Source organism: Carcharodon carcharias, chromosome 20, assembly GCF_017639515.1.
Source record: "Carcharodon carcharias isolate sCarCar2 chromosome 20, sCarCar2.pri, whole genome shotgun sequence".
In the NCBI taxonomy this organism is placed as follows: Eukaryota; Metazoa; Chordata; class Chondrichthyes; order Lamniformes; family Lamnidae; genus Carcharodon; species Carcharodon carcharias.
Genome location: NC_054486.1, coordinates 104,012,353 through 104,037,878, shown reverse-complemented (window position 1 = coordinate 104,037,878; position 25,526 = coordinate 104,012,353). Strand labels below are relative to the sequence as shown.

General features: G+C 45.2%; 1 protein-coding gene across 5 annotated transcripts in view; it reads left to right on the top strand.

Annotated features, from left to right (window-relative positions):
• LOC121292823 (centrosomal protein of 128 kDa-like) overlaps window positions 1-25,526 on the top strand; it is a 327,101-nt gene that overhangs the window by 277,951 nt on the left and 23,624 nt on the right. For 3 of the 5 annotated variants that reach the window (XM_041215267.1, XM_041215266.1, XM_041215265.1), the window contains one exon: window positions 6,491-6,568. The exons of 1 other annotated variant lie outside the window; for it this stretch is intronic. In XM_041215267.1, coding sequence (XP_041071201.1) covers window positions 6,491-6,568 — 78 coding nt within the window. Of the gene's footprint in view, window positions 1-6,490; window positions 6,570-25,526 lie in introns of those variants that run through there. One more of the 5 variants, XM_041215268.1, reaches the window with a different exon arrangement.

Sequence of the window (25,526 nt, the reverse complement as noted above, 5' to 3'; positions counted from 1 at the left end):
AATTGCAGTCTGCAACTTGCCCTGGAGGAATACTATGTGGAAATGCAGGCCCCTTTGAGTGGAATTGTCCTCTAGAAGAGACTCCGAAGATCAAGATACCCCCTTAAAAACATTGTAGGCATCACTCAAGACTTTGTCCTTGCGGTCTTTGCAATTAATTTTCAGGAACTTCTCTCTTGACTTTGACTTTTTTATTCATTAACTTGTTACTCCTATAAGTTGCCTGACCCATATTCACAGCCCCCCCCAACCTTAGCCTTTCTACTCCTGTTGTTGCAATCACAGATAAGGCCATCTCTGAACACTTCCACCACACGTCCCTTTTCTCTTCCAACATCATTTTGTTCTGCATCAATACCTGAAATAAACTCTCAATGAGAGACGCACTTTTAAACTTCTAGCTATAACCTTTGGCCTCCCATTCACCATAATACTTCTGCAGCTTTATCTTGTACAACCCACGCTAGTTTTTCCATCTCGTGCAGCTCCCATCTTCATCTCCGAGTGTATGTGGTGGACATCTGGTGTAGCCATCTGTCACCTGATCTGGCTAAACCACATTAAGCATTATTGGGCTTTTGACTCCTCTGACAAAATTGATCACTACTTCAGGATCATCCTGCAAGCCCACCAGCTCCTTAGCACCTGCTCTCCACCTTTGCCTCCAACAACAAATACAAGTACTTATGTAAGCTTGAATCTGCACACTCTACACCTTGTTTCCATCCTTCTCCCTGGGTGCTCACTCAGGCTGAGTCTGGCACTGCGTATCCTTAGTGTCCTGTTTCATCTTGAGCTAAGCTTTAAACCCAGTGCTCACCTCTGCTACTACCTCAGCCCCAGCAGTATTCGCCAAACCTCCTTGTTAGCCTCTGCCCAGCCATTATTTCACTCAACACAAACAGTAACTTGTCCAAAACACCGCAACCAGAGTTCCATTCCCCACAATTTATTCCAGATGCTTCTTTAGATATCGACCTGACCCTCACATATAAATTCAATATTCTTGGCCTTACTTACATAAGCCATGCCAACCTACCATTGCAGTCTTGGTTCAGCCCTCTGCTGTTCCAGCCTTCTTTGCAATGCCCCTGTCCCCATTCTGCCATCAGTGACAAAGCCTTTAGCCATGTTGGCTATTCGCTCTATAACCCTCTCAATCCTTCTGCCTTGTTTCTTCTTTCAACATCTTCAAAAGCCACCTCAAACCTATCTCTCAGACATTACCTTCAACCACCCCTAACCCATGAACTATAGTTATGGGTCAATCTTTGCATCGGTGATCTGCTGAAATACTGATTAGAAATACAAGTTGCTGCCATTCACATGCTGCCCTTTTGGTGACATCACCCATCAATTAAAGGACATTGTGCTGATGACCTGCCCCAGTTCATGCCTTTTTGCCAATGCCCTTGACTCCAGGCGATTGCCACCTATTCTGACAGCTTGCCCAACCTCACATCTCCTAGTCAGCTGAAAAAAATCTTTAGTTTAATGTCAGCAAAATGAAACCCAGCCCCTTCAGTTCATGTCAGCACTTGCCCACCTCCATCTCTGCCCTTAGCATCTTCCCCAGCTCCCAGCTCAGATTAAAACAATAGGTGCGGTGCTGAGCTGTTTTGCGCTACCCTAAGAGGGTTGTTGAAGCATGCTTTTGGCTTTTGATCTTGGAATGGGAATTCTGTGTCAGGAAGATATAATAATTTCCATAATATTATTGGAATTTATTGTAAAATAGAATAATAGTGGGATATGCGTGTGTGCATGTGTCTTAATTGAATTAGAGGCAGCTTGTCTGGGTGCTTTGATGTAAGAAGAGTAGTTAGGTTTGAAATGTTAATTTGGTAAACATGGGGACGTTTAGAAACGTGGGTGTCAAGGGAACATTTGCATTTTTAAATAAACCAGACTAGATTGTTTTCAAAAGAGGGCGTGAAATCACAGAATCTCACAGTGCAGAGGCCCATCGAGTCTGCACCGACACGTGAGAAACACCTGACTTACCTACCTAATCCCATTTACCAGCACTTGGCCCACAGCCTTGAATGTTATGTGTCACCTAGTCCGGTGAAGTTTAGAAAGTGTGTGTTTATTTTTCCTAAAGATTATTGGTAAAACTTGGTATTATGAGAGATTTTTTATTATCAGAAGGATAAAGTCCAAAGACATAGTGAAACAATGGGGATTTGCATTCAAAGGGGAAAATATGTATGAAGGAGAGAAGACAATTTGTAAGGGGGGCAGTTCCAACAATTGAAAAGCCTGCAGCCTGTATGTACCAAACTGCTGCCTCCAGGGACTGAAGTTAAGAGAACTCACCCTGAACAAGTCTAATTCAAAGTATCAAACTTCTTTGCCTGAGACTTAAACTTTATGTGACTTACTGTTGCCTTACCAAAAGTGTAACTGGGAGTCAGATCAAATAGGAGATATAGTAGTAATTAGTGGATTTATGTATGTAGTTAAAATAATTTCACTTATTAATAAATGTTTAGTTTTGTAAAAACCTATAAGACTTGGGGTCTTATTACTACTGAATTCAAGGCATGCACCTCGAAATGTATACAAATTGCAAATAAGTTGTGGCAGTTGTTTTAAGTTTCCCTGTGGGACTTGAAGAACTCAGCATTTACCATCTGCTGTGTCATAACATGTGCCTTACCTGTTTGTAACCCAGGACAATGTTACAGTTGTGAGGTTTATAAGTTTGTGATGTTTTGGGATTATCTTTAAATTTAGACCAAGTGAAGGGGGTCATGTGACCTATTCTGAAATCTGCATGACAGTAAGCCTGGATAATTTGATTGTTAGAGGCTGAAGGAAGGCTTAGATTGTTTTACTGAGGAGATAGTGGAAGGTACTTACACTTGGAGACAATGGCAGCAGTCTTTGCGTTTACAATGAGTAGATTCTGAATCCCACAAAGTCCCAGAATGGTGTTGTCGGTATTGGGTTGTAAACAGTTGTGCTGTAAACTGTCCATTTATTACTAAGATGAAAGGAAGTTTGTATCAAGGATAGCTAACTAGCATTTCTACCTAGATGCAAGGTTAATGTATTTCATATTGCCATGGGGAAGAGGGCTGAGGAAACCATTTTTGAGATCAGGTTACAGGCTTCCTTACAAATGAATATAACAGACAGACAGCAGTTCTGTGGGATCTGCCAAGAGAAAAGGCTGCTTGACTTTGTGAGCTAAAACATCTGGCATGTGGGAGATAGACGGTCTCTAGTTGAAGTGACGCATCCTGAAACCATCAAAGGATTCCTTGAGATTCATTCTGACATAGCTAAGGGAAAGAAAGATTATTGGTTCAGGCTTTACTGCTGGTGGTGGATTTAAGAAATTTCGAAAGCTAAGGAAAGCACCTGGATTCAGTCACTCAAAGTTACTATTCACTGAAGCAGCTTATGGGAACCCATTGGCAGCTGGGAGTAATGGTGGACTCATTGCTAAGAAGAGTGCAATTTTGTGGAGAGTAAGATGGGTGATAAATATAAAAGGGAATGTTCTTCTTTCAAGTTTACAGTATAAGTTGGCTTCAAAAAGAAAACCGTGTTTAGTCTATGGTGTTTCTTAGTCATGTGTTACAGTAAAAGTTTAAAAAATATGAAATCTTGGGTCATTCTTTCAGATTCTAACTGGAAGTTTGAATCTCTTTAAAAGTTATCAGTCTCTACTTAGCTTGTAATAACAAGTACTCTAAGTTAATGTGTCCTTTCAACAACCACCCAGGTTCAAATTTTTAAGAACCTGTTCTTACTGCAGTTGCTCCTCTTTGTACAAATAGCCTGGCATTGTCACGCATATCTTACCTTCAGTTGTATCTTGTGCCAAGTTGATTGATCTTTGAAATGACAATGAGGGTGGATATAATCACCACAACTCTGTCAGCAATTCATGCTTGGACTTGAGCCTTTCAAACAGTTTGGTTTAATCCAATCTTCTTTGTAACCTAGTATAAATGCAAATTTGGCTTGAGTAGCTTTCATAAGCATTAACTTACCATGCAAACAAGACGATACTAGCACTTTTCTTGGGTGAGCTATGTATCCTTTCATCACCTTGCATGCTGTCAGTTTTCTTGGCAAACCTAGCCTTTTCTTGATGTCAGTTTGCTTGAGTTGTCTATTTTGGTTGCAGATAATTTTTGGAAACTCAAGACTCAATTGGAATAGTCCTATTTCAATGATGTTATACCAGGAGAATTAGGGTGTGCCAGTGGCCATTTTTCTCCCTGCACTCTAAGACTTCATTGGTGCTTATGGAATGAGGTGGCATTACTCTGAATTTTACACCAGATTAAATTCTGAGCACACACCCGATGGCTGAAAGAGAGCCCAGATGCAGTGCCTGTAAATTATGCAACTCCTCGAACAAAAAGGGAAAATACATGAAACACTCATTAGCAAGTTGGCCATGTTGATTCTTTCGAAGGGTCTTACCTGAAACATTCACTGGCCTAGCGTTCTCCCACATGTGCTGCCTGACCCACTGAGTGGTTCCAACATTTTCTGGTTTTATTCCAGATTTCCTGCCTTTTGTATAGTGTTCTTTAAACTTGTTTTGCAACTAGTTTCTGAAACACAGCATGTCCAATGAGCTGGGTTAACGTAAATAGTTTCATGAGCTTTTTAACTGAATGTTACATAGGTACTTATATAGTGCTACCTAGTATTCACAGCACAATTGGTCCATGCCAGCATTTATTCTCCATATGAGCCTCCTCCCACTTTTTTTTTTCATCTAACCTCATCAACATAATTTCTATTTCTTTCTCTCCTGTTTACTTAGCTTCCCCTGAAGTGCATTTATGCTATTCGCCTCAATTATTCCCTGGGGTAGAGAGTTCCACATTCAAACTACTCTTTGGGTAAAGAGGTTTCTCCTGAATTATTAATGGTCTTATCTTGATGGCCTCTAGTTCTGGCCTCACCTGCAAGTGGAAAAATCTGGATCTACCCTATCAAATCCATTCATAAGGTAAAAGGTCTCTCTCATTTCACCCCTCAATCTTCACTTTTCTAGAGAAACCAGCCCATTCAATTTTTCCTGATAGTTGTAATCTGTCTATTTTGCTGCCATTCTAGTGAGTCATTTCTACATTTTCTCCAGTGCCTCCATGCCCTTTTTATAATAAGCTGACCAGAACTGTTCACAGTATTTTAGGTGTTGTCTAACCAAGGTTCTCTGCAGGTTAACACGCTGCTTTTCCATTCCATCCCTCGAGAGCTAGTGCTTTGTTTGCTTTTTTAGCTTTTTTAAGGCCTTATTAACCTGGTTTTATGTTCTCATCAGAGTACTGAGAGCTGGCACACTTTCCGTTTCAGGAACTCTGTCAGGATCGAGCAAGGTCAGGTACGGCGCGATTAGATCGATAGTAAAGCTTTCCTCCTGTGCCCCAACAATAGCAGCTTTTATATATCATGGACCTGGAAGTCCAGTTTGTGTTTAGACATGGCATGTTTACAAGCTAAAAGTCCAGTATTTGTGTAGACCAGTGATAATATTAATCCTGGCAATTGCAGGTGCATGAGTCCTCTAATTCTACGGCCAAAATGTCACGCTGTCAGCAGCAAGTGATGTTATCATGACCTTCAGAGGTTGAGTTTGCAGCCATTTTGTAATGTTCTGCAGTTGTAATACTTCAGGAACCATGCACACTAGTTCTGGAAATGAATGATACAGATTTAAAAGGCCTGAGATTTGATCCCCAGTCTGTGCAGTTAACCAGGGCGTAGGAGTATAACTGTGTGCATCAGCTGCTGTGGGCTAACAAAAGATAAACAAGTTCAGTGCCAGTTCCTTTCAGTTATCCAGCGAACCTGTTTTGAAAATGAAAGCATATGGATAGGATTTATGGGGAGGGGGTTGCACAGGATGGTGGGATGTGTGATTCACCATTGAATGTTCCACTGGTACTCGCAGCCTAGGTTCACACCTAAAGAATGGTCGCCTTGCCAATATACCAGAGTGTCATGGCACCTTTGCCCAGCATGAACCAACATGTTCTGGAATAGAGGGTGATAAATAGAAAAGACTGTTCTAGAATTTTTTGCAATGTAATTTCAGTAGCCTTTTGCATCCTGTTCCCTGCCACAGCCCACCCATCACCCCACCAGCCTTCACTTCTCAAACAGAAATGTTCTACAAAACAAAAAGTTAATTTATGAAAATACAAGGGTATTTTACCAGTAAGAATGCTTATGGAAGGTTCAGTGCTCGAGATCACCTCCAGCATCAGCAAAAGAGAACACTGAACCATGGATTGTTATGAAGGAGAACACTGAATCGTGTATTGTTACTAATGAGAAAGTTGACTCGTGTGTTCTATTATTAAGGAGAATTTTTGACCTCCTTGTGTACTATTAATGAGAAAATTGACCAGCTTGTGCTGTTACCAAGTTCATGTTAGTTTCAGTCTTGTGATCGATTTCGACAAAACAGAATGAGAGTATAAACATGTTTGAACTTTGTTTTTGAATTTAGAGCACACGGGTGGCTTTGGACCATCTTGAATCGGTGCCAGAGAGGTTGAGTATCCTAGACGGCATCCGGGATCTGGAGGTAAAGACGTTTTACCAGTTGTTTTAATGGCCCATTTTCATAACACAAAATATTGAAGCATTGAGTTGAAAATTGGTGATATTTTATTATGAAGTTGGAAAGCTTAAAGCACTAAATTTCTTAGTGTGAAAGGTTCAAGACAGATCTTGAAAGTATTTGGAACTCATTTATCTCCAGGAGTAGCCTCTTTATACTAAAAAATATTTTGAACCTTTAGGTCAGGAATGTTGTGTTTTGTACTACACCTGTACCTGGGACTCTAGTGTTGTTAGTCAAGATGAAGTATTGGTTTATGGTGTACAACTCAATCTTGATCAATGGATTGTGAATTTACTAAAATATTGTACCCTTCAACTGGACCTCCCCTTTAATGGGAATGACTGCAAATGGTACATTTAGAATTGTATAGTATGGATCAACAGAAAAATAATTTGGCAAATAATAGCCAGAAATAAAAGCAGAAAATCTCAGAAACACATTGGAAGTAAATCAACATCTGAAAAAGAAAAAGATGGATCAGTGTTAAAGGTGAAGACCCTTTGCTGGCACTGGATGATAATTAGAAGTAAAAACAAAAAATGCTGGAAATACTCAGCAGGTCAGGCAACATCAGCGGAGAGAAACATACTTAACATTTCAGGTCGATACCCTTCCATCAGAACTGAGGAAAGATAAAAATGGAATAGGTTTTGAGAAGTTCTCTTTAAACAGGACTGTCAATTGATACACACAGCCTTCGAAAGTGAAAGAGAAGAGGTGATAGGTGGATGGGAGAAATGGGCAGGAAGCTGGTGGTTTGTCAGGGTAGCTCTGGAGGGAAGGAGGCTGGAAAGGGTGAGGGTAAAATTGCAGCTGGTCAAGGATGGAAAATATAGCTCCAGCCGACAGGTACATTCCCAGTCTGTTATTCAGTTCCATTGAGCCCATTCAACCCACTCTCTTTAGCTGTTGCATCATAAAATATTTTGTTATTTAGTGTCCCTGCGCTCTACCCTATCACAGAGCTTCTCCTTTTTTCTTCCTGCTCCGTCCCCATTTCCACTGGCTTAAAAACTCTTATATTTCTATCTTTTTTCAGTTCTAATGAAAGGTCATCAACCTGAAACATTAACTCTGTTTCTCTCCGCAGATGCTGCCTGACCTGCTGAGTTTTTCTAGCATTTTTTGTTTTAATTTCAGATTTCCAGCATCTGCAGTATTTTGCTTTTGTAGAACTGAACAACTGGTGTGTTATATAACTGGCAACCGATGTGATGCTACCTATCTCGCTTCCCTGCCCATTTACAATTTGACATCCTATATGAATCTCCACTGGGACAGGGCATTGAAATTCTTTGTAGCAAGTTAGTATTTTATCACATGATACAGTGCGAGGAGAATATTGAGCAGAAGGCTGGACTTTCTTTCTGTTTGTTACTTCTCACCTCTCCATCTCCTCTGAAGGTACCGACTCTTAGCATAGAGTTCTGTGGGTGAAGGAAGCCCTCTGATGCCTTGCCTAGGTGATGCCTTAAAGCACGCCACTGAAATCTGTAAGGGGCTTCATTTCCTGCATCTTGTTTCTTGCGCTGAAACATCATTGGTGCCCAGGAAGAATGATGCAGCCATTGCTGGCCCCTCATTAATGCTTCCCTGGGGATCATCCATATACCAGCACTGGTGACGATGCATTTGAGATAACTGCACGAGTGAAGAATGGCTTTGCTTTGAACTTAGCGTTGGTTGCGCAGCACGGAGCACATTGTAGTCAGCCTGATCCTGCATTCACATTGCAATCATTGAGAAGAAGGCTCTTCCTCAAGTACCATTAGTGTTATCTACCTGTCTTTCATTGTTTGTTCAATCTGCCTACACTACAGTCACTGCACTTCAAAGTAATTGATTGTATGTGAAGTGCTTTGAGAGGTTTCTGAAAGATTTAAGGCATACTATAGGGCAAATTTTTTTTTTCAAACATATTTCAATGTTGAAGGATAATTCAGTTGGTGATAGAAAAGCTGATGGATATTTTGATGGCTTGTACTGTTTCCAATTTATTATTCTAACTTTTCATACTTTTATTTCTACTCCACAAAAATGCACAATCTCAACTGGTGGGTGGGATTTTTCCCGGCTGGTGGGAGGGTTCTGGGAAAATTGTGAAAAATGCTGTCGGGCCAGCATCCCGCCATTTTCCTGCCTTCCTCCGACTTTCCCAGGGGCAAGTTGGCATTGATCTGGACCCCTGTGGGTGAGCGCAGATAATTAAGGAATTAAAACAGGCACAAGTTCTGTCGAAGGGTCATGAGGACTCGAAACGTCAACTCTTTTCTTCTCCGCCGATGCTGCCAGACCTGCTGAGTTTTTCCAGGTAATTCTGTTTTTGTTTTTGACATGTGTCACACGCTGTGTTGGCAACTCAACAAGGTAGAGGAGGCGTTTTTTTAATTTATTCTTTCATGGAATGTGGGTGTCAGTAGCAAGGCCAGCATTTGTTGCCCATCCCTAATTTTCCTTGAACGGATTGGCTTGCTAGGCCATTTCAGGGGGCAGTTAAGATTCAACCACATTTCTCTTGGTCTGGAGTCACATGTAGGCCAGACCAGGTAAGGATGGGAGATTTCCTTCCCTAAAGGACATTAATGAACCAGATGGGTTTTTACAACAATTGATGATAGTTACATGGTCAACACTGTTGAGACTGGCTTTCAAATCCAGATTTATTAATTGAATTTTAAATTCCATCAGCTGCCAAGTTGGGATTTGAACCCCTGTCCCCAAAGCATTGGCCTGGGCTAATGGATGGCAGAAGGGTCAAGTGCAGCCCCTTGATTCACGACAGGTCCATGGAAGTATTGAGGACACCAAAGGCAGGTGCTCTTTCCAGAGGATTGTTTTTGATGCAACCTTTAAAAATTGCAAATATTTGCACTTTATAGGAACCCATTTCCCCTCCCTAAATTGCATTTTATCATGAGGGCTAATATTGTAATGTTAGTTATACAGCATACAGATTAGAGCAGGGTCACATTTATCACTATGTTCTGTTGGATATTGAGATTCGAGAGGCCACCACAGCTATATTAGTTGGGTACAAAACTGATTGACCCAGCTCAGACACAGAGTGGAATCTTGTGGATTTAATCCCTGGGGAAATAGTGGCACCATTTCCAGGATTACTATTCCAGTGACATTATCACTACGCTACCTTCTCCCCCAAGTGCACACTGGGAAGTCATCGAGGGCCGAAACTGACATGATTTCAGCAGTATAAAAGGGGAAAGCAGAAAGCAATAAGCCAACTACAGCCAAAGGCTAGGGCTGACAGGAGCACTTCCTTAATGCAAATTTTTAAAATAATTTTCAGCAAAAGGAACTTGGTCACCTAAAAAGCTCTGTACACCTTTAAGCTTGTGCCCTTACACAGGGACATGGGGTCCACGCACTCTGAAGTAGGGTGGATCACCGAGGAGGAGCTTCTGCGCTCTGCAGCTCAGCAAACACAGCGGCAGTGTCAGCAATGCCAGAGAACTAGCAGCTGCAGCATCCAACACCGGGTCAGGCATCTGGACACAGCGGAGGGAGTGGGTCGAGGGCTGCAACCAGAAGGCGCCACCCTGTGGACAGGATCTGTAGGCCAAGGGTCAGCTTCCTGGCCCTGTCAGAGCAGGAGCACAGCCGAAGGCTGTGGCTCTCACATCAGGCATTCACTGACCTGTGTGCCCGATAGAGTAAGGGCTAAAACAAAAACAGAATTACCTGGAAAAACTCAGCAGGTCTGGCAGCATCGGCGGAGAAGAAAAGAGTTGACGTTTCGAGTCCTCATGACCCTTCGACAGAACTTGAGTTCGAGTCCAAGAAAGAGTTGAAATATAAGCTGGTTTAAGGTGTGTATGTGGGGGGCGGAGAGATAGAGAGAGAGAGAGGTGGGGGGGGTGGTGTGGTTGTAGGGAAAAACAAGCAGTGATAGAAGCAGATCATCAAAAGATGTCAACGACAATATTACAATAGAACACATAGGTGTTAAAGTTAAAGTTGGTGATATTATCTAAACGAATGTGCTAATTAAGAATGGATGGTAGGGCACTCAAGGTATAGCTCTAGTGGGAGTTTTTTTTTATATAATGGAAATAGGTGGGAAAAGGAAAATCTTTATAATTTATTGGAAAAAAAAGGAAGGGGGAAACAGAAAGGGGGTGGGGATGGGGGAGGGAGCTCACGACCTAAAGTTGTTGAATTCAATATTCAGTCCGGAAGGCTGTAAAGTCCCAAGTCGGAAGATGAGGTGTTGTTCCTCCAGTTTACGTTGGGCTTCACTGGAACAATGCAGCAAGCCAAGGACAGACATGTGGGCAAGAGAGCAGGGTGGAGTGTTAAAATGGCAAGCGACAGGGAGGTTTGGGTCATTCTTGCGGACAGACCACAGGTGTTCTGCAAAGCGGTCGCCCAGTTTACGTTTGGTCTCTCCAATGTAGAGGAGACCACATTGGGAGCAACAAATGCAATAGACTAAGTTGGGGGAAATGCAAGTGAAATGCTGGTTCACTTGAAAGGTGTGTTTGGGTCCTTGGACGGTGAGGAGAGAGGAAGTGAAGGGGCAGGTGTTGCATCTTTTGCGTGGGCATGGGGTGGTGCCATAGGAGGGGGTTGAGGAGTAGGGGGTGATGGAGGAGTGGAGCAGGGTGTCCCGGAGGGAGCGATCCCTACGGAATGCCGATAAGGGGGGTGAAGGGAAAATGTGTTTGGTGGTGGCATCTTGCTGGAGTTGGCGGAAATGGCGGAGGATGATCCTTTGAATGCGGAGGCTGGTGGGGTGATAAGTGAGGACAAGGGGGACCCTATCATGTTTGTGGGAGGGAGGAGAAGGCGTGAGGGCGGATGTGCGGGAGATGGGCCGGACACGGTTGAGGGCCCTGTCAACGACCGTGGGTGGAAAACCTCGGTTAAGGAAGAAGGAGGACATGTCAGAGGAACTGTTTTTGAATGTAGCATCATCGGAACAGATGCGACGGAGGCGAAGGAACTGAGAGAATGGGATGGAGTCCTTATAGGAAGCGGGGTGTGAGGAGCTGTAGTCGAGATAGCTGTGGGAGTCGGTGGGTTTGTAATGGATATTGGTGGACAGTCTATCACCAGAGATTGAGACAGTGAGGTCAAGGAAGGGAAGGGAAGTGTCAGAGATGGACCACGTGAAAATGATGGAGGGGTGGAGATTGGAAGCAAAATTAATAAATTTTTCCAAGTCCCGACGAGAGCATGAAGCGGCACCGAAGTAATCATCGATGTACCGGAGAAAGAGTTGTGGAAGGGGGCCGGAGTAGGACTGCAACAAGGAACGTTCCACGTACCCCATAAAGAGACAGGCATAGCTGGGGCCCATGCGGCTACCCATAACCACACCTTTTATTTGGGCTAAGGCCAGTAGGAGTAGGAGGCCACCCATTACCAGTGGCAGTCAAAGTGACGGTAGCTCTCAACTTTAATGCATCGGCTCTTTCCGGGGCTGAGCCACAGACATCTGTAGATTTTCACAATTCGCTGCCACCCTGCCAATTTTCGGGGCATTCTCCATTGCTGCCAGGATTGCCAGTGATGCAGTTTGAGGCTGAGTATCTTTGCAGCCTGTGAGGCTGAAAATTTAAAGTGGAACCTGGGGAGTTATTCTCCAGTGTGGTTACAGATGGTGTGCCTCAAAGGATAGCTGTGCTGGAGACTGCTAAGAAGGTGAAAGTGATGGAGATGATGGTTGCCAATTGAGGGATGCATGGCGCTCACAATGCAGGACCTCAAAAGGTCATTGAACTAATTCGTGCAGTGGATTCAAACCCTCTGCACCGCACTCAGACTGTTCACCTCTTCTATGACCTCAAGCCATAACTGTTTAGTGAGGCTGACTGGTAGCCTCCTACCATCCTCTGGAAAGAGCACCTGCCTCTGTGTCCTCAATGCTTCCACGGACCTGTCGTGAATCGAGGGACTACATTTCCCCTTCTGCCATCCATTATCCTCCTCCTTTTCTGTCTGCAAATGTATGCTTGTTTGTTTCATATCTTCACACAAACTTTCTTCCTTTTGGGGAATAGGGGAAAATGTTGGAAGGATTAGGAGACTGATCATTAGCCTATTGAACTACGTTATGAACGCTCCTTTCATGACACCAACTCCGAGCTTCTGGCTCAGAGGCAGTGGCGCTACATACTGAGCCACAATACCTCGTTGTGCCTCCAAATAAACAACCCACAATGCACAGTGACCTCACTGTAAATGTGACTAGTCTCCCTTTGGATACTCAGTCATCATTAAGGCTTCTGATCTTCATCCCAATTACCCGGGAGGTGGCCTGTTAATTGGCTGGGCCCGGAAAAATCACCCAGAAGGCCTGCTACTCGGATGGTTGGGTTGCCCATCTGGAAATGGTGTCACTATTTCCCCAGGGATTAAATCCACAAGTTTCCACCTTGTGCCTAAACTGGGCCAATCAGTTTTGTACCCAACTAAAGTAGTTGTGGTGGCCTCTCGAATCTCAACATCCAACAGAACAGTGATAAATGTGACCCTGTCTAATCTGTATGCTGTATGACTACCATTACAATATTAGCCCTCATAATAAAATGCAATTTAGGGAGGGGAAATGGATTCTTATAAAGTGCAAATATTTGCAATTTTTAAAGGCTGCATCAAAAAAAGGAAATTTTCTTTGGAAATGCTAAATGCTTAAACAGGAGGTCTTGTGGCACAGCGTCCTTGCCTCTGAGCCAGAAGCTCCGGGGTCAAGATCCACACCAGGACTTGATGCCAAGGAAAATGCGTTCACAGTGCAGCCAAACAATTTGAGTATCAACTTGTAAATCCTTCCAATACATGCCATTGGCAGACAGTAAGAGTGGGAGAGATTCCTGGTCAGCCATGTGATGGAAAGAAATTGGAGCCTCTATTATCACTATTCATAGCTCCAGACTACAATATAGATGGAAAAGTGTAAGTTGCCACAGCAACTCAGACTCCTGGTGGGGACAAGTACAGATCAGATTTGTGCCGACTGTACGGGGTTTGTTTCCTGTTCAGCTGGGATGAATTTGGGACCCATCTCCTGGCCCTATCCTGTGGTGGAGGTCATGGCACTGTGGACTGGACCTGCCTTCGGGTGGAGAACTCAAGAAGAAGAAAATTCTGAAAGGAGCAATCCTGCCTAATTTTTTATTGAATGAAATATTAGTTTTTGTGTCAGTTTTTCTCCCTTTAAATGCAGTTCAGGCAACACATTGCATTCCCTCCAACTTCAAATTTATTGGGGAGATTGGTGCTTTGGTAGAGGAGTGAGATGGGGAAGGGAGCAGAGAATACAGTAAAACTGAAAAAGTGTGAGTGCAGGGGGAAGCTCATCATGTCCAAAACTAACAGGCTTAACAGGGGAATGGATTGCAGAATGACTGACTCTCTAACTATTTGGTTTTCTCAAATGTCAAGCTGACACTTAAATTCGGCAAGATGGACAATTGCCATCCGTAACTGTTGATGGATGTTTCCATTGCTTCAGGAAGTTTTAAAGGTCAGTCTTTTCATTGATGTCATTGGGGGAATTGCTATTATAATTTCTGTACGCACGCATCCATTTATTCCACTACTGGTATAATAGTTGCTCAGTAGAAGTTTTGGGATCTATTATACGGTACACAAAGTTACTGCTGTTTGCCATTGAATGACGCATTTAATATCAAGTGCAAGATACCACCAGCAAAGTGTTCAAACAAAACAGTTTTTATTTTAAGCGAAGAATTGCAGCGACCAAAAATATAACCAAGATAAATCTCGGTCATCAGATTCCCTGTAATGCAGCAAAATAAATGTAGGCAGTGCGCTTTGCCCTACTAATGGACTAGTAACAGTTTAGTGCTGTTTAAAATGGAAAAGGTTACAACTGTCGTTACTTTTATGAGACAGGACTTGCTTTCACTCTGATTCATTGGGTTCTGAAATGACTGCTCTACTTGGAATGTGTCTAATGCATGATCTGCAGACTCTGCCACATGTGGGGCAGGTGGTGCTTGAAGGGTTTGTAGATGAATTGTTCGGAGGTTTGTGCACTCCATTCAATGTCCCAACTTCACCCCTGCATGTTCCCAACGAAGTCTCTCAATGTGTTTGGTACCTTCCTGAATGAGACTTCTCTATTTTGGCTGGCCACAAGCCGAGGATTCAGATGAGTTGGCAGGTGTGTTTGACCTCTTCAGGGATGCTTTGAGGACATCCCTAAAGGGTTTCCGCTGTCCTGCTGGGAGTCTCCTGGCGCAACTGAGTTCCGAGTAAAGCAGTTGCTTACGGAGTCTGGTGTCAGGCATACGAGCTGTATATGGCTGTAAGAGGATGTTACTGTAGGGCCGCCTTTCTTGCCACCAGATTTCAAGGACAGCATTGTTGGTGGTACTTCTCCATTGCTTTGAGGTCGTCTGACTCTCCGAAGCATATGGGAACCTGGTAAACCATGACCTCAGTCTTGGGTTTGAGATCCTAGTCTTCAAATACTCTTTTCCTCAGTTGGATGAAGGCTGAGCTGGCACTGTTGAAAGGGGGCTCCCAAGGTATGGAAAATGGTCCGCATTTCCTAGGATCTTACTGCTGATGTTAATTGGCAGTGGAAGGTGTTGTGCTGTGGGAACTGATTGAAAGAGGACCTTAGTTTTCAGGGAATTTAGTGGGAGACCCATTTTTTCATATACTTTGGAGAAGGAGTCGTGAATGAGGGAGCTCAGTGGAATGTAACTCAGTGTTAGAAGGCACTCTTATATTGATGGTGCATTGTTAGTGGTGAATGCATAATACTTCTGTCATTGTAAAGGAGGCAAAATCTGTGCCTCTTTGACACCTGGGGGCAGAATTTTCCCATCTGCGAGTGGGGGCAGGCCCCGCACGTCCACGCGTAAAATGACGCACGGTCATGTTGGGCGAGCGTCCCAAAGTCACCGCGCACCATCGCAATATTGCACTAGGCGGGCACGCGATGATGTCCGACACGTGCCCACCATTAATTAATGGGCGACTCGCCAATCCACGGCGACGATTTTTCAGTGCCCATGCAATCTTCAGGTCAGCGCACAGGCGCAATGGGCAGGCGGGTAGGACACATTTTTATTAACCTCATCCATGGGTGGGATAAGAGAGCTCAGTGGGGTCGTGACTGTGCACAGTCAAGTTTTTAGTTCTGAAAGTTTTTGAAACTTGCCTGTGTGATCTGTACTACTTCAAAACGCTTACCAGCTGCTTTTTCTGGACACTTAACCTTCAGTTCAGCACTCTGCAGTGAGTAACCTTTTCTGGGCCTGCAGCTTTATGAAAGCCTTCCCTTAGCCTGGGAATGGGAGCTGAACTCTCCACTGGAGGCAGCTCCTCCGAGGAGGAAGGGAGGGCTAGAAGGGGGAGGAGGCCAGGAGTGCACATTCAGCCTCCAGGGGAGCCACCTTTGGGAGGACAGGCGCAGGCATAAGGGGCGCAGGGCCAAGAGGTAGTCCAGGGTGGAAGGGGCCGCAGAAGATGCCACTATCCTGCCTGCAGGGTATACAGGCAGCGAAGCAGCTACCTCAATATGCTTGAGATGTAGTGCCGAAGGAAGCTCCATCTCTCAAGGGAGACAGGCAACTATATCTGTCAGATGATAGTGCCTGAGATCTCTGCTAACTGTGTGGGTGGACGCCCCATCCCCAGGCCAATGGCTCTAAAGGTCACAGCTGCCCTCAGCTTCTATGCCTCTGGATCCTTCCAGGGGTCGGTGGGTGATCTTTGCGGTGTCTCCCAATCAGTTGTCCACACTTATGTCAAGCAGGTTACAGACGCTCTGTTCAGGCGTGCATTGACCTTCATCCACTACCATTGGGACCAGGCAAGCCAGACACAGCGAGCCAGGGGCTTCGCGGCCATTGCTGGCTTCCCCGTGTCCAGGGTGCTTTAGACTGTACACATGTGGCCATCAAGGTGCCAGCAGGTGAGCCCAGTGCCTTCATCAACAGGAAGGGCTTCCACTCCATGAACGTGCAGATAGTGTGTGATCACAGGATGCTGATTCTACAAGTCTGTGCAAGGTACCCAGGCACCTCCCATGATGCCTACATCCTCAGACACACTCAGGTGCCGGGGCTCTTCAGTGCTCCAGCCCGGCTTGATGGATGACTGCTGGGTGCCTCATGACACCTCTCCGCCATCCAAGAACAGAGGCTGAGCACAATAGATACATTAGGAGCCACGCCTGCACAAGGGCTGTGGTGGAGAGAACCATCAGTCTTCTCAAGATGCACTTCCAATGCCTGGACCACTCAGGGTGCGCACTCCAGTATCCCCCACATCGTGTTTCAGTGATAGTAGTTGCATTTTGTGCTCTCCACAATCTTGCGCTGGAAAGGGGGATGTAGTGGACGATGAAGTTGTCGACGCAGTAGCTTCAGCTGCACACGATGAGCCCAGCAGTGAGTCCGAAGAAGAGCACGTACAGGGAAATGCTGAGGGGCTAGACGTTGACCCAGGCATACTCCAGGGAGGCAGGGATACCTGAGAGGCTCTAACCCAACAAACCTTCAGCAAGCATGCCATAGATAGACCACTAGGATGAGCCTGGGCTGTAGGCTTGACACTCGACACCTAAGTGCAAAACCTGCCAGGTTAGGAACAGTCACTAAGGGCCTTGTTAATAAAGCTGAATGTCCAACAAAACACTCATTACAGTTTTGGAAACCATACACATGCAGAAGAAAAGAGGCACCCCTTAGCCATGGTGACATGCCTGAATTTAATACGTCAAGCAGACCAACTTATTCCAAAAAAAGACAATAGCGTTACAAATCAAAACAAATCATAAGGACCTCATCTCGGGCCAACACAAAAGCACCAGTGAAAAACTCGTGGTGTGCCTAAGATGCCTTATGTTTTCGTTTCCAGGTGCTACATCTTGGTGCTGCCCCATCGCTGGGAGTGGTGTCTGAGACAGCCTGCTGACTCTGCTGTCCTCGATGACCTTGGCGGCTGTCCTCTGGCCTGCGGAGCCTGTGCTGGCCCTGCTTGGGAGGGAGTTGCCAATTCTACGGCTGGCATCTCCCCAGCCGCCGCAGCCTCACTGGATACTACAGTCACTGGGAGAAGGGTGGAGGAGCTGCTGCCCTCATCCAGAGCACCCTGAGAGGTGCCCGCAGAGATGCCAGGCAGCTGCTGCACCAATGTGAGGTCACTTCGGACCTCCTTGCTCACAGTGGATGGATGGGCACTGAGCTGGAAAACTTGGTGCCCAGACCATCTCCCACAATGGCACTGACCAGCTGAGGCCAATGCCAATGGGAGGGCTTGCTGGTCAAACCACTTCCCCAGCAAGCCCTGATGGGTCTCCTGGAGGAGCCTCTCCATGAGAGTCTCCACTCTCTCCTTGGAGGATGCATGGCGCTCGGACATGTGGCTCATTGATTCGACGATCATCTGCCTTGACCACAGACACCAAGCCAAGCATAGCCTCATGTATCTCCCCCAGATGCTCCCACACACCCGGTCACATTTCCTGCACCTGCTGCATGGCGGATGACTCCAGAGGCACATCATCGGGCACCGAATGAGCACGTGCCTGGTTCCCTGCAGTCCTCTGACTGCTGGTGCCTTGGGCACTCTCTGTCTCCACCAACTCCTCCAGCAACTGTGAAGTGCTCTCACCGCTGTGCCCCGGGACATGAGCCGATGTTCGAATTCCCACCAAGGTGCTAGTACCTGCGTTGGTGCCTGCCTCGCAGAAATGGTGTGACACTGGCGAGACCTCAGGCCCTTCGGGTATGAGAGGGGGCCTCTGCTGCTCCTCCTCCCAGCCCTGCTCCAATGATGCTGGAAGGAAGAACAAGGACAATGGATCAGTTAATGTGGAGACAGTGTCAAAGTGCATCCTCGTCCCCTGGATCATTATGTGCTTATCTTTCCATAACCAATGGTCAAGCCATGTTGCAAAATTAAATCAATTAACATTCAGCAGTGCAATGGCTGTTGGGAGAATAATGCTGACCTCACTGTTGGGCATAAATACCTGGCTGTGGCACCCCAGCCTCACCGACATCAGTGGATCTGGGCGCAAGGCGCCTGTCCAGATCCAGGGCCTTCTGCTTGAAGTGGCTAAGAATGGCGATCTGCGCCTGGCCACCGCAGTCCTCACGCGCTTTGCTGCGTTACGAGCATTCTTCTCCTGAAAATGAGAGATGAGCATTGATTAGTGCAAATTGCACATGGACTCTCTTTGTGCACGGCCTACCCCAACCAGAGTGGGACATTGCAGGGTTCCGGTGCCACTTCCACCCCACTGCTGCCGAACACACACAGATGCTAGGCCTGTCCCCCTGTCCCACCCCCTCCTTGGACACATGCTACCTACATCACGTTAGGCACCACAAGCAAGGAGGCGCAAGCACGTGGAGCGCAGCAGATGGTTCATTGCCACGCCACCTTGAAGCTCCCCTCCCAGCACGTCATCACCCTGACTTGGATGTGTCCTGGAGTTCCAGCACAATGCTTAGATGCAGCTCCTCCAGGGTGCCCCCAAATTAATCATGTGGAACTTAGTGTAATACATGCTGCGGAGACAAATCACATCTCTTCATCACCCTCTCAGGCTGACCTCAGCATGGGCAGTATCTGCTTGTCCATCCAGCAAAGGACAAATGCCGTCAATGATTCAATGCAGTCACTACACTCAGACTTGGGGGTGCAGCAGGGGGGTAAGCTGACCTGCTGGATTAAATGAACAATGCCAACATGGTACTCACCCTGCCAGAGCGCAGCAAGTCATTGAAGTGCATGCGATACTGGATTTGGGTGTGCGCACCACATCACGGGAGCTTGCCACCTCCTCCCAGGCACGTTTCGTCATGTGAGGGGGCCTCCCCCTCCCATCCTGGGGAACCAGCACCTCCTGCCATGCTGCCATCTCCTCAAGGAGGGCAACAAGGCAGTCGTCTGAAAAATGGCCCCCCCCCTCCCTACCCTCCGGCCTGGCCTGCTCCGCTGGCCTATTCTCTGGACTGGCCTGCTTACCAAAAGCCCTCTGGTGAGCCCTTTCACTTGCCATTGTGAGCAGTCTTGCAAAGGCTGCCAGTGCTTCATATAAACAGGCTGCCGGGTCGCCGTTGGACCCGGCAGAGAGTGCACCCCCGGTATCCTAGGGAGTTGCGCATTGTGCTGGGCAGGCCTTAATTGGCCTGCCCACGTAAAATGGCAGCACGGACCTGATCACAGGCGGCGATCGGATCCGCCACCCCAGCCCCTGGGATTCAACATTCAGTGGGTCTCGAGAGCAGATGTCAGAAACGTGAATCATGTGGATATCTTCTTGTTGTCTCTGCCACAGACACACAATAAAAGGGAAAGCACAACACTTAGAGGCTAAGAGCAGGATTTTCCTGTGGGCTCAGGACAACCTGACCTTGCGCACTTTTTCGCCTTCCAAAATGCACACCCGACCTATGTGTGACTATGCTTGGGATTTTTGTCTTTTCACACCGGGGTCACGTTCACTTTGAAAGCCATGATGAGGCTTGTGAGGAGTTTGTGTGTGGAGGCAGGCCGATTAGTAGATCTACCTTGATTCTCTAGCAAAGCAGCCCAGCTCCCAACATCACTTAAAGGCTCCCAAACCTCCCCACAACTATACAACTCCATTCCCTCTCAGGCTGCCCAAACCCCTCAATCCCCATGTACTCCCATGCTCCCTCAGATTCCCCATGCCAGCTCCATGCCTCTCATACATTCTCCATAGCCACTCACCAGCATGCACTATGTACAGCCCTTGGATGTCATCCAGTAGCAATGGAAATTATTTTAAAATCATTGGAAAAAATTTAAACCTGTAACAGCCTTAATAAAACTCAAATGCAATGAATTCAAAACTCAAATGAATTCAAATGCACCATCATTGATCCTGGAAAGAAAAAAAACTACCCTAGCGCAAAAAAAAGTAATCCTTTAAGGTACTATGAGGATTATAAACAAAAAAGAAACTACATCAAAGGCATATTCTGTTATCACAGCTTCTTAAATGTTGCAGTACTACTTGGATCAATAGACCACCTGCTCAGCTGAAGCCATTATTAGCTTTAGAAACCCAGCCAAGCATTCGTAAGGGTTACAGCTGTCATAACAGAAGCTTCCAGCGACATTGCCTTAAACTGAAAGAACAGAATTTCCATTTCAAAGTGTAATGCCTGTCAATGGAAAGGAGCAACTGCAGAGATCTTTTTCAACTTAGAAAAGCATGTCTTTTTCTCACAGCCAGAGCTGTCAGTTGAGTTAAATAACAGCACAAAACATGACAGCAGAGGCTGACAGGGCATTTTTTTTACATTACGGTACTTTCTTCAATGGAAAAATTACTGCAATGCAGGAAAATACTTACATAATGGTGGTCAGCGGAAGGGTCAACTTACCTTTAGGCTAGATTCCTGTGATGAATCGCTGTTAAAAACACATCTCCATTACAACACAGCATCTAATAGTGACATCTGAATATGTCACAATATTTTATACTTATTTTTCAGAATGTTCCCCACTCCTCAGCAGGCTTCCTCACAGTGTCACAAACCCTGCAAGGAGGTACGGTTTGTTTTCAGGGCTTACAAAACCCACACCATCACATGAAAATAGAGGAAATGCAATTTTCCTGCGGTCCTCAAAATAGGAACCCTGACCTCAGAATACTGCGTATTTGTTTTACACCCAAGACCTTCTGAAGGCCACATGAAAATAGTATGGTGTCAGGGAGGCAGAGGAAAATTGTTTTTCCATCAAAAAAACCTAAGTTTAATGTTATATGACCCGATTCACACTGCCATCGGAAAATGGAAACCTGGCCCCAAGTGTCTCTATTTAAGTGCCGCACTGTCAGATTGAGGGACTGGGACTGGAAGCGCAACTCAGCAGCACGGAGGTTGTGAATAGGCTGGTTCAACCTGAGGTGGTTGACAGGTTGGAGGTGCAGTCGGTGGCAAAGGTATGAATGGCAATAGCAAGTTCCGAAGGCAAAGGCTTCAGTTTGACAGTCGTGGCTCTGGAAGACTGGACAGGTATTTTGACAACACAAAGGCAACGGAGGCGTCAAGTGAGTTGGTGGAGAAATAAAGCTGAATGTCAGTAACTTAAATATGGAACCTGACCCCATGCCTGTGGATGATGTTGCCAGTGGGGCAGCATGTAGGTGAGGAAGAAGAAGTGGCCAGAAAAGGATCCTTGGGGAACTCCAGAAGTTACTGTATGAGAAGAGAAGACACTTCTAGTGATGCTTTGACTAAGATAGGGTGGCTGATAGGTGGAACCAAACAAGGGCAGTTCTACTACATTGGAGATTGGAGACCATTTAAAAGGCAGGGTCATGTTTAGTCATTTAGTGTATTACTTGTTGGATCATGCGAAGTCTTGTTTTAGCATTTGTATGCCTTTGTTTGTTAACTAGTGATTTCTTTGATCCCTGTGGTTTGAGGAGAAATCAGTTACATTTTGAGCTTGGGTCAGTCTAAATTGCCCTGGACACAGAAGCAAGATGTTTTCATCATGAGACGGGAGAAGCTAGTGTAAAGATTTTAGAATTTATGAGGACATAAAAACACTGTTGATAAGAAATGGCCATTTAGTGACATTCACCAGCACTCTGTTGACTACTGTGCCCCTTCTGCCCTGGTTTGTTCTGTTTTGTGAAGTTTTGTTCTGTATGGTGGAAGAAGGACTGAATGATCTACTCTGATATTTTGCACAGGGATTGGTGAAGCGAAAGCAAGTACAAATCAGGATATTTAGGGAGAAAAGGGATATTATAAGCCATTCCATTGCCCATTCAAGCTATGAGAAGGAAAACAATTGATGGGTAGAATGACAGCAAGGTAAGTATCTGTAATAGTGGGATGCCAAGATACTCTGTGAGAGACCCAATGAATTATTATGCATGAAAGGGCATGGCAGGTTGCAGCAGTGTGACTTCACTGTAGAAAAGCAAAGCATCATATCCTCAGACTCAGTAGACATGGGCCTTCTGATGGAAATACTTGAGATATACATTGAAATAGTCCTCCTGTTGTTAACTATGATTTTGCACCTTGACTGAACTCCATTTTAATACAGCAGCCTGGAGCTTCCAGCTCAGTAACATACTGCAGGCAAGGGCCCTACATCCCAATTTGCTCTGTATAATTGTAGACTTGTGTTCACCCTTTCAAAACAAAAAGTTGCTTTTCCAGGTTTCCTTGCACCATTCCCAGTCAAGGGGTTAGGCAGATTCCCTGCTCTCAGGCCTCTGTTAATGCTTCTCTTTAATCAGCCACTTGTGTGGGTATGTGTGCTGAAGTTGTGTCATGTTTTGCCCTGATTTTCTCTCTCGTTTTGTGGGGACATGCTCTGTACTCCCTCCCAACGGTGACTCCCTGTATGAAGAAATGAAAATTCACATTCTTTCCCCCATCTGGTGTACCATATTGGTGTTCAAGCAGACATCACAGCCTGCACAGTGGTGTGCAGTTATGCTGTGGTTCATCACCCTGTATAATTTGATGTGTAGCTACTTGTTCTAAATTGCTCATAAATTCATAGAATTTTTTTGTCAGCAACACAATTTCAAAATCTGTTAAGTTATATCTACTTCTACAGAATTGTACATGCCCAACAGATAAAATAATGTAGTTTGCATTGAAGTTTTCTGGCACCAATTTTAGACCATCTCAATTGCTCTTCTTTCCACTAGAAAACATTTTGCACATTACTTATAAGATTATTGAGATTTGTCATGTAATTGAAAGGCTAAAGTTTCCTGCTTTGACATTGACTGATAACACTCATCTCCACGCACACCAATTTTATTTATCAACATCAAAAGAACTAAAATAAATTGTTTCAGTGCTGCTGGATCTATTGAAATTTAATTTATCGATTTACATTGAAGTAGTATTCTGGGGTTTGTCTTATTTGTGAATTGAAAAGAAATCCAAAGCCTGCCGTAAACACTGATTATTGACTGGAGGAAGCAGTTATAATGGAAGGAAAAATGGCTGTCACCGCTTCACAATGCATTAATGCTCGTTAAGAGGCAAGATGGTTTGCACAGTCAGATGATGGATCATATTACAGATAAGATTCAGGAATCAATCAAAGTAGCAGCTGCAGTTTAATCTTAGAATCAGTTTGGGTTATCCTAATTAACTATTTGGCCTTAACCATGATTAAAGCATTTAAACAAAGATGACCATAAGAAAGGCAGACAGAAAGAAAGAAATACTTTTTGAAGTGTAGTCACTGTTGTAAAATAGGAACTGCAGTATCCCCCACAAACAGCAATGTGATAATGACAAGTTAATCTGTTTTTTTTGTGATGTTGATTGATGGCTAAACATTGGCCAGGACACTGGGGATAACTCCCCTGCTCTTCTTCGAAATACTGCCATGGGATCTCTTACATGAACCCAAGCTGACAGAAGGGGCCTCAGTTTAATGTCTCATCTGAAAGGTGGCACCCCTGACAGTGCAATGCTCCCTCACTACTGCACTGGATTATCAGCCTTGATTTTTGTGCTCAAGCCCTAGAGTGGGACTTGAACTTGGAACCTAGAAGAAGGCTAGATATTCTTTCCCAAGCTAAAATCTATGGAAAAGTATTGGCTTTTGGGAGCTTTCATTTTTGCTCTTTGTGGCTGGTTTCTCCTTTCATAAATCAGCACTTGGAGATGTTGAATAGGATATTTAAAATAGGATGGTTGTGACTTGCATGCCCAGTATTTATTGCCCATCCCTAATTTCCCTTGGGCAGGTGATGACCCAACTTCTTGAACTGCAACAATCCATGAGACGTAGGTATGCCCACAGTGCTGTTAGCAAGGGAGTTTCAAGTTTTTTGACCTGGTGATAGTGAAAAAACGGCGATATATTTCCCAGTCAGGATGGTGTGTGACTTGGAGGGGAACTTGCAGGTGGTGGGCTCCCCATGCATCTGCTGCCCTTGTTGGTGGTAGCGATTTCATAGTTGGAATGTACTGTCAAAGGAGCCTTGGTGAGTTGCTGCAGTGCACCTTGTAGATGGTATATACTGCTGTAACTGTGCGACGGTGGTGGAGGGAGTGAAGGCTTAAAGTGGTGGATGGGGTGCTGAACGCTTGGGCTGATTTGTCCTGAGTGGTTTTGAGCATCTTGCGTGTTGTTGTGCCTTACTCAGGCAAGTGAGGAGTTTTCTATTGGAGTCCTGATTTTTATCTTGTAGATAGTGGACCGGTAGATGGAGTCAAGAGGTGGGATATTCACTGCAGAATCCCCAGCCTCTGACCTGCCCTTGTAGCTGTGGCCCAGTTAAGTATTTGGTGAGTGGTAACCCCAAGGATGTTGATGGTGGGGAATTCACTAACCATAATACAGTTGAATGTCAAGTGGAGATTGTTAAATTCTCTCTTGTTGGATATGGTCATTGTCTGCCACTTATGTGGCATGAATGTTACTTGCAACCTATCATCCCATACCTGAATGTCTTCTGGCATGCAGGTGCAGACTGCTTCAGTGTCTGAGGAGTTGCAAATGGAACTGAACTCTGTGCAATCAGCAACAATCCCCACTATCCAAACTATATTTGAAACACATAATTGTTAAAGCAACTGAAGATGGTTGGTCCTTGGACACTAACCTGAAGAACTCCTGCAGTGCTGTCCTGGGACTCTGATATAAAACAGACAAAAAACCGTCTTCCTTTGTGCTTGATGTGATTCCAACCAGTGGTCAGATTTCCACCACTCCCCCCACTCGCCTTATTCCCACTGGCTTCAGTTTTACTAGGGCTCCTTGGGCTTAATTTTCCCAGCCCCTTGGAGAAAGGATTGGAGGCAGGAAGTGCACCAGGAAAACAGGGAGGCTCCTAGTGTGGACTGCTCCCTGACACGTTCCCATCCCTGGGGGACACTTCCTAATTAGAGGCCATTTTGCACCGGTGCCGGTATTTTAATGGCCTTGGGGCAGC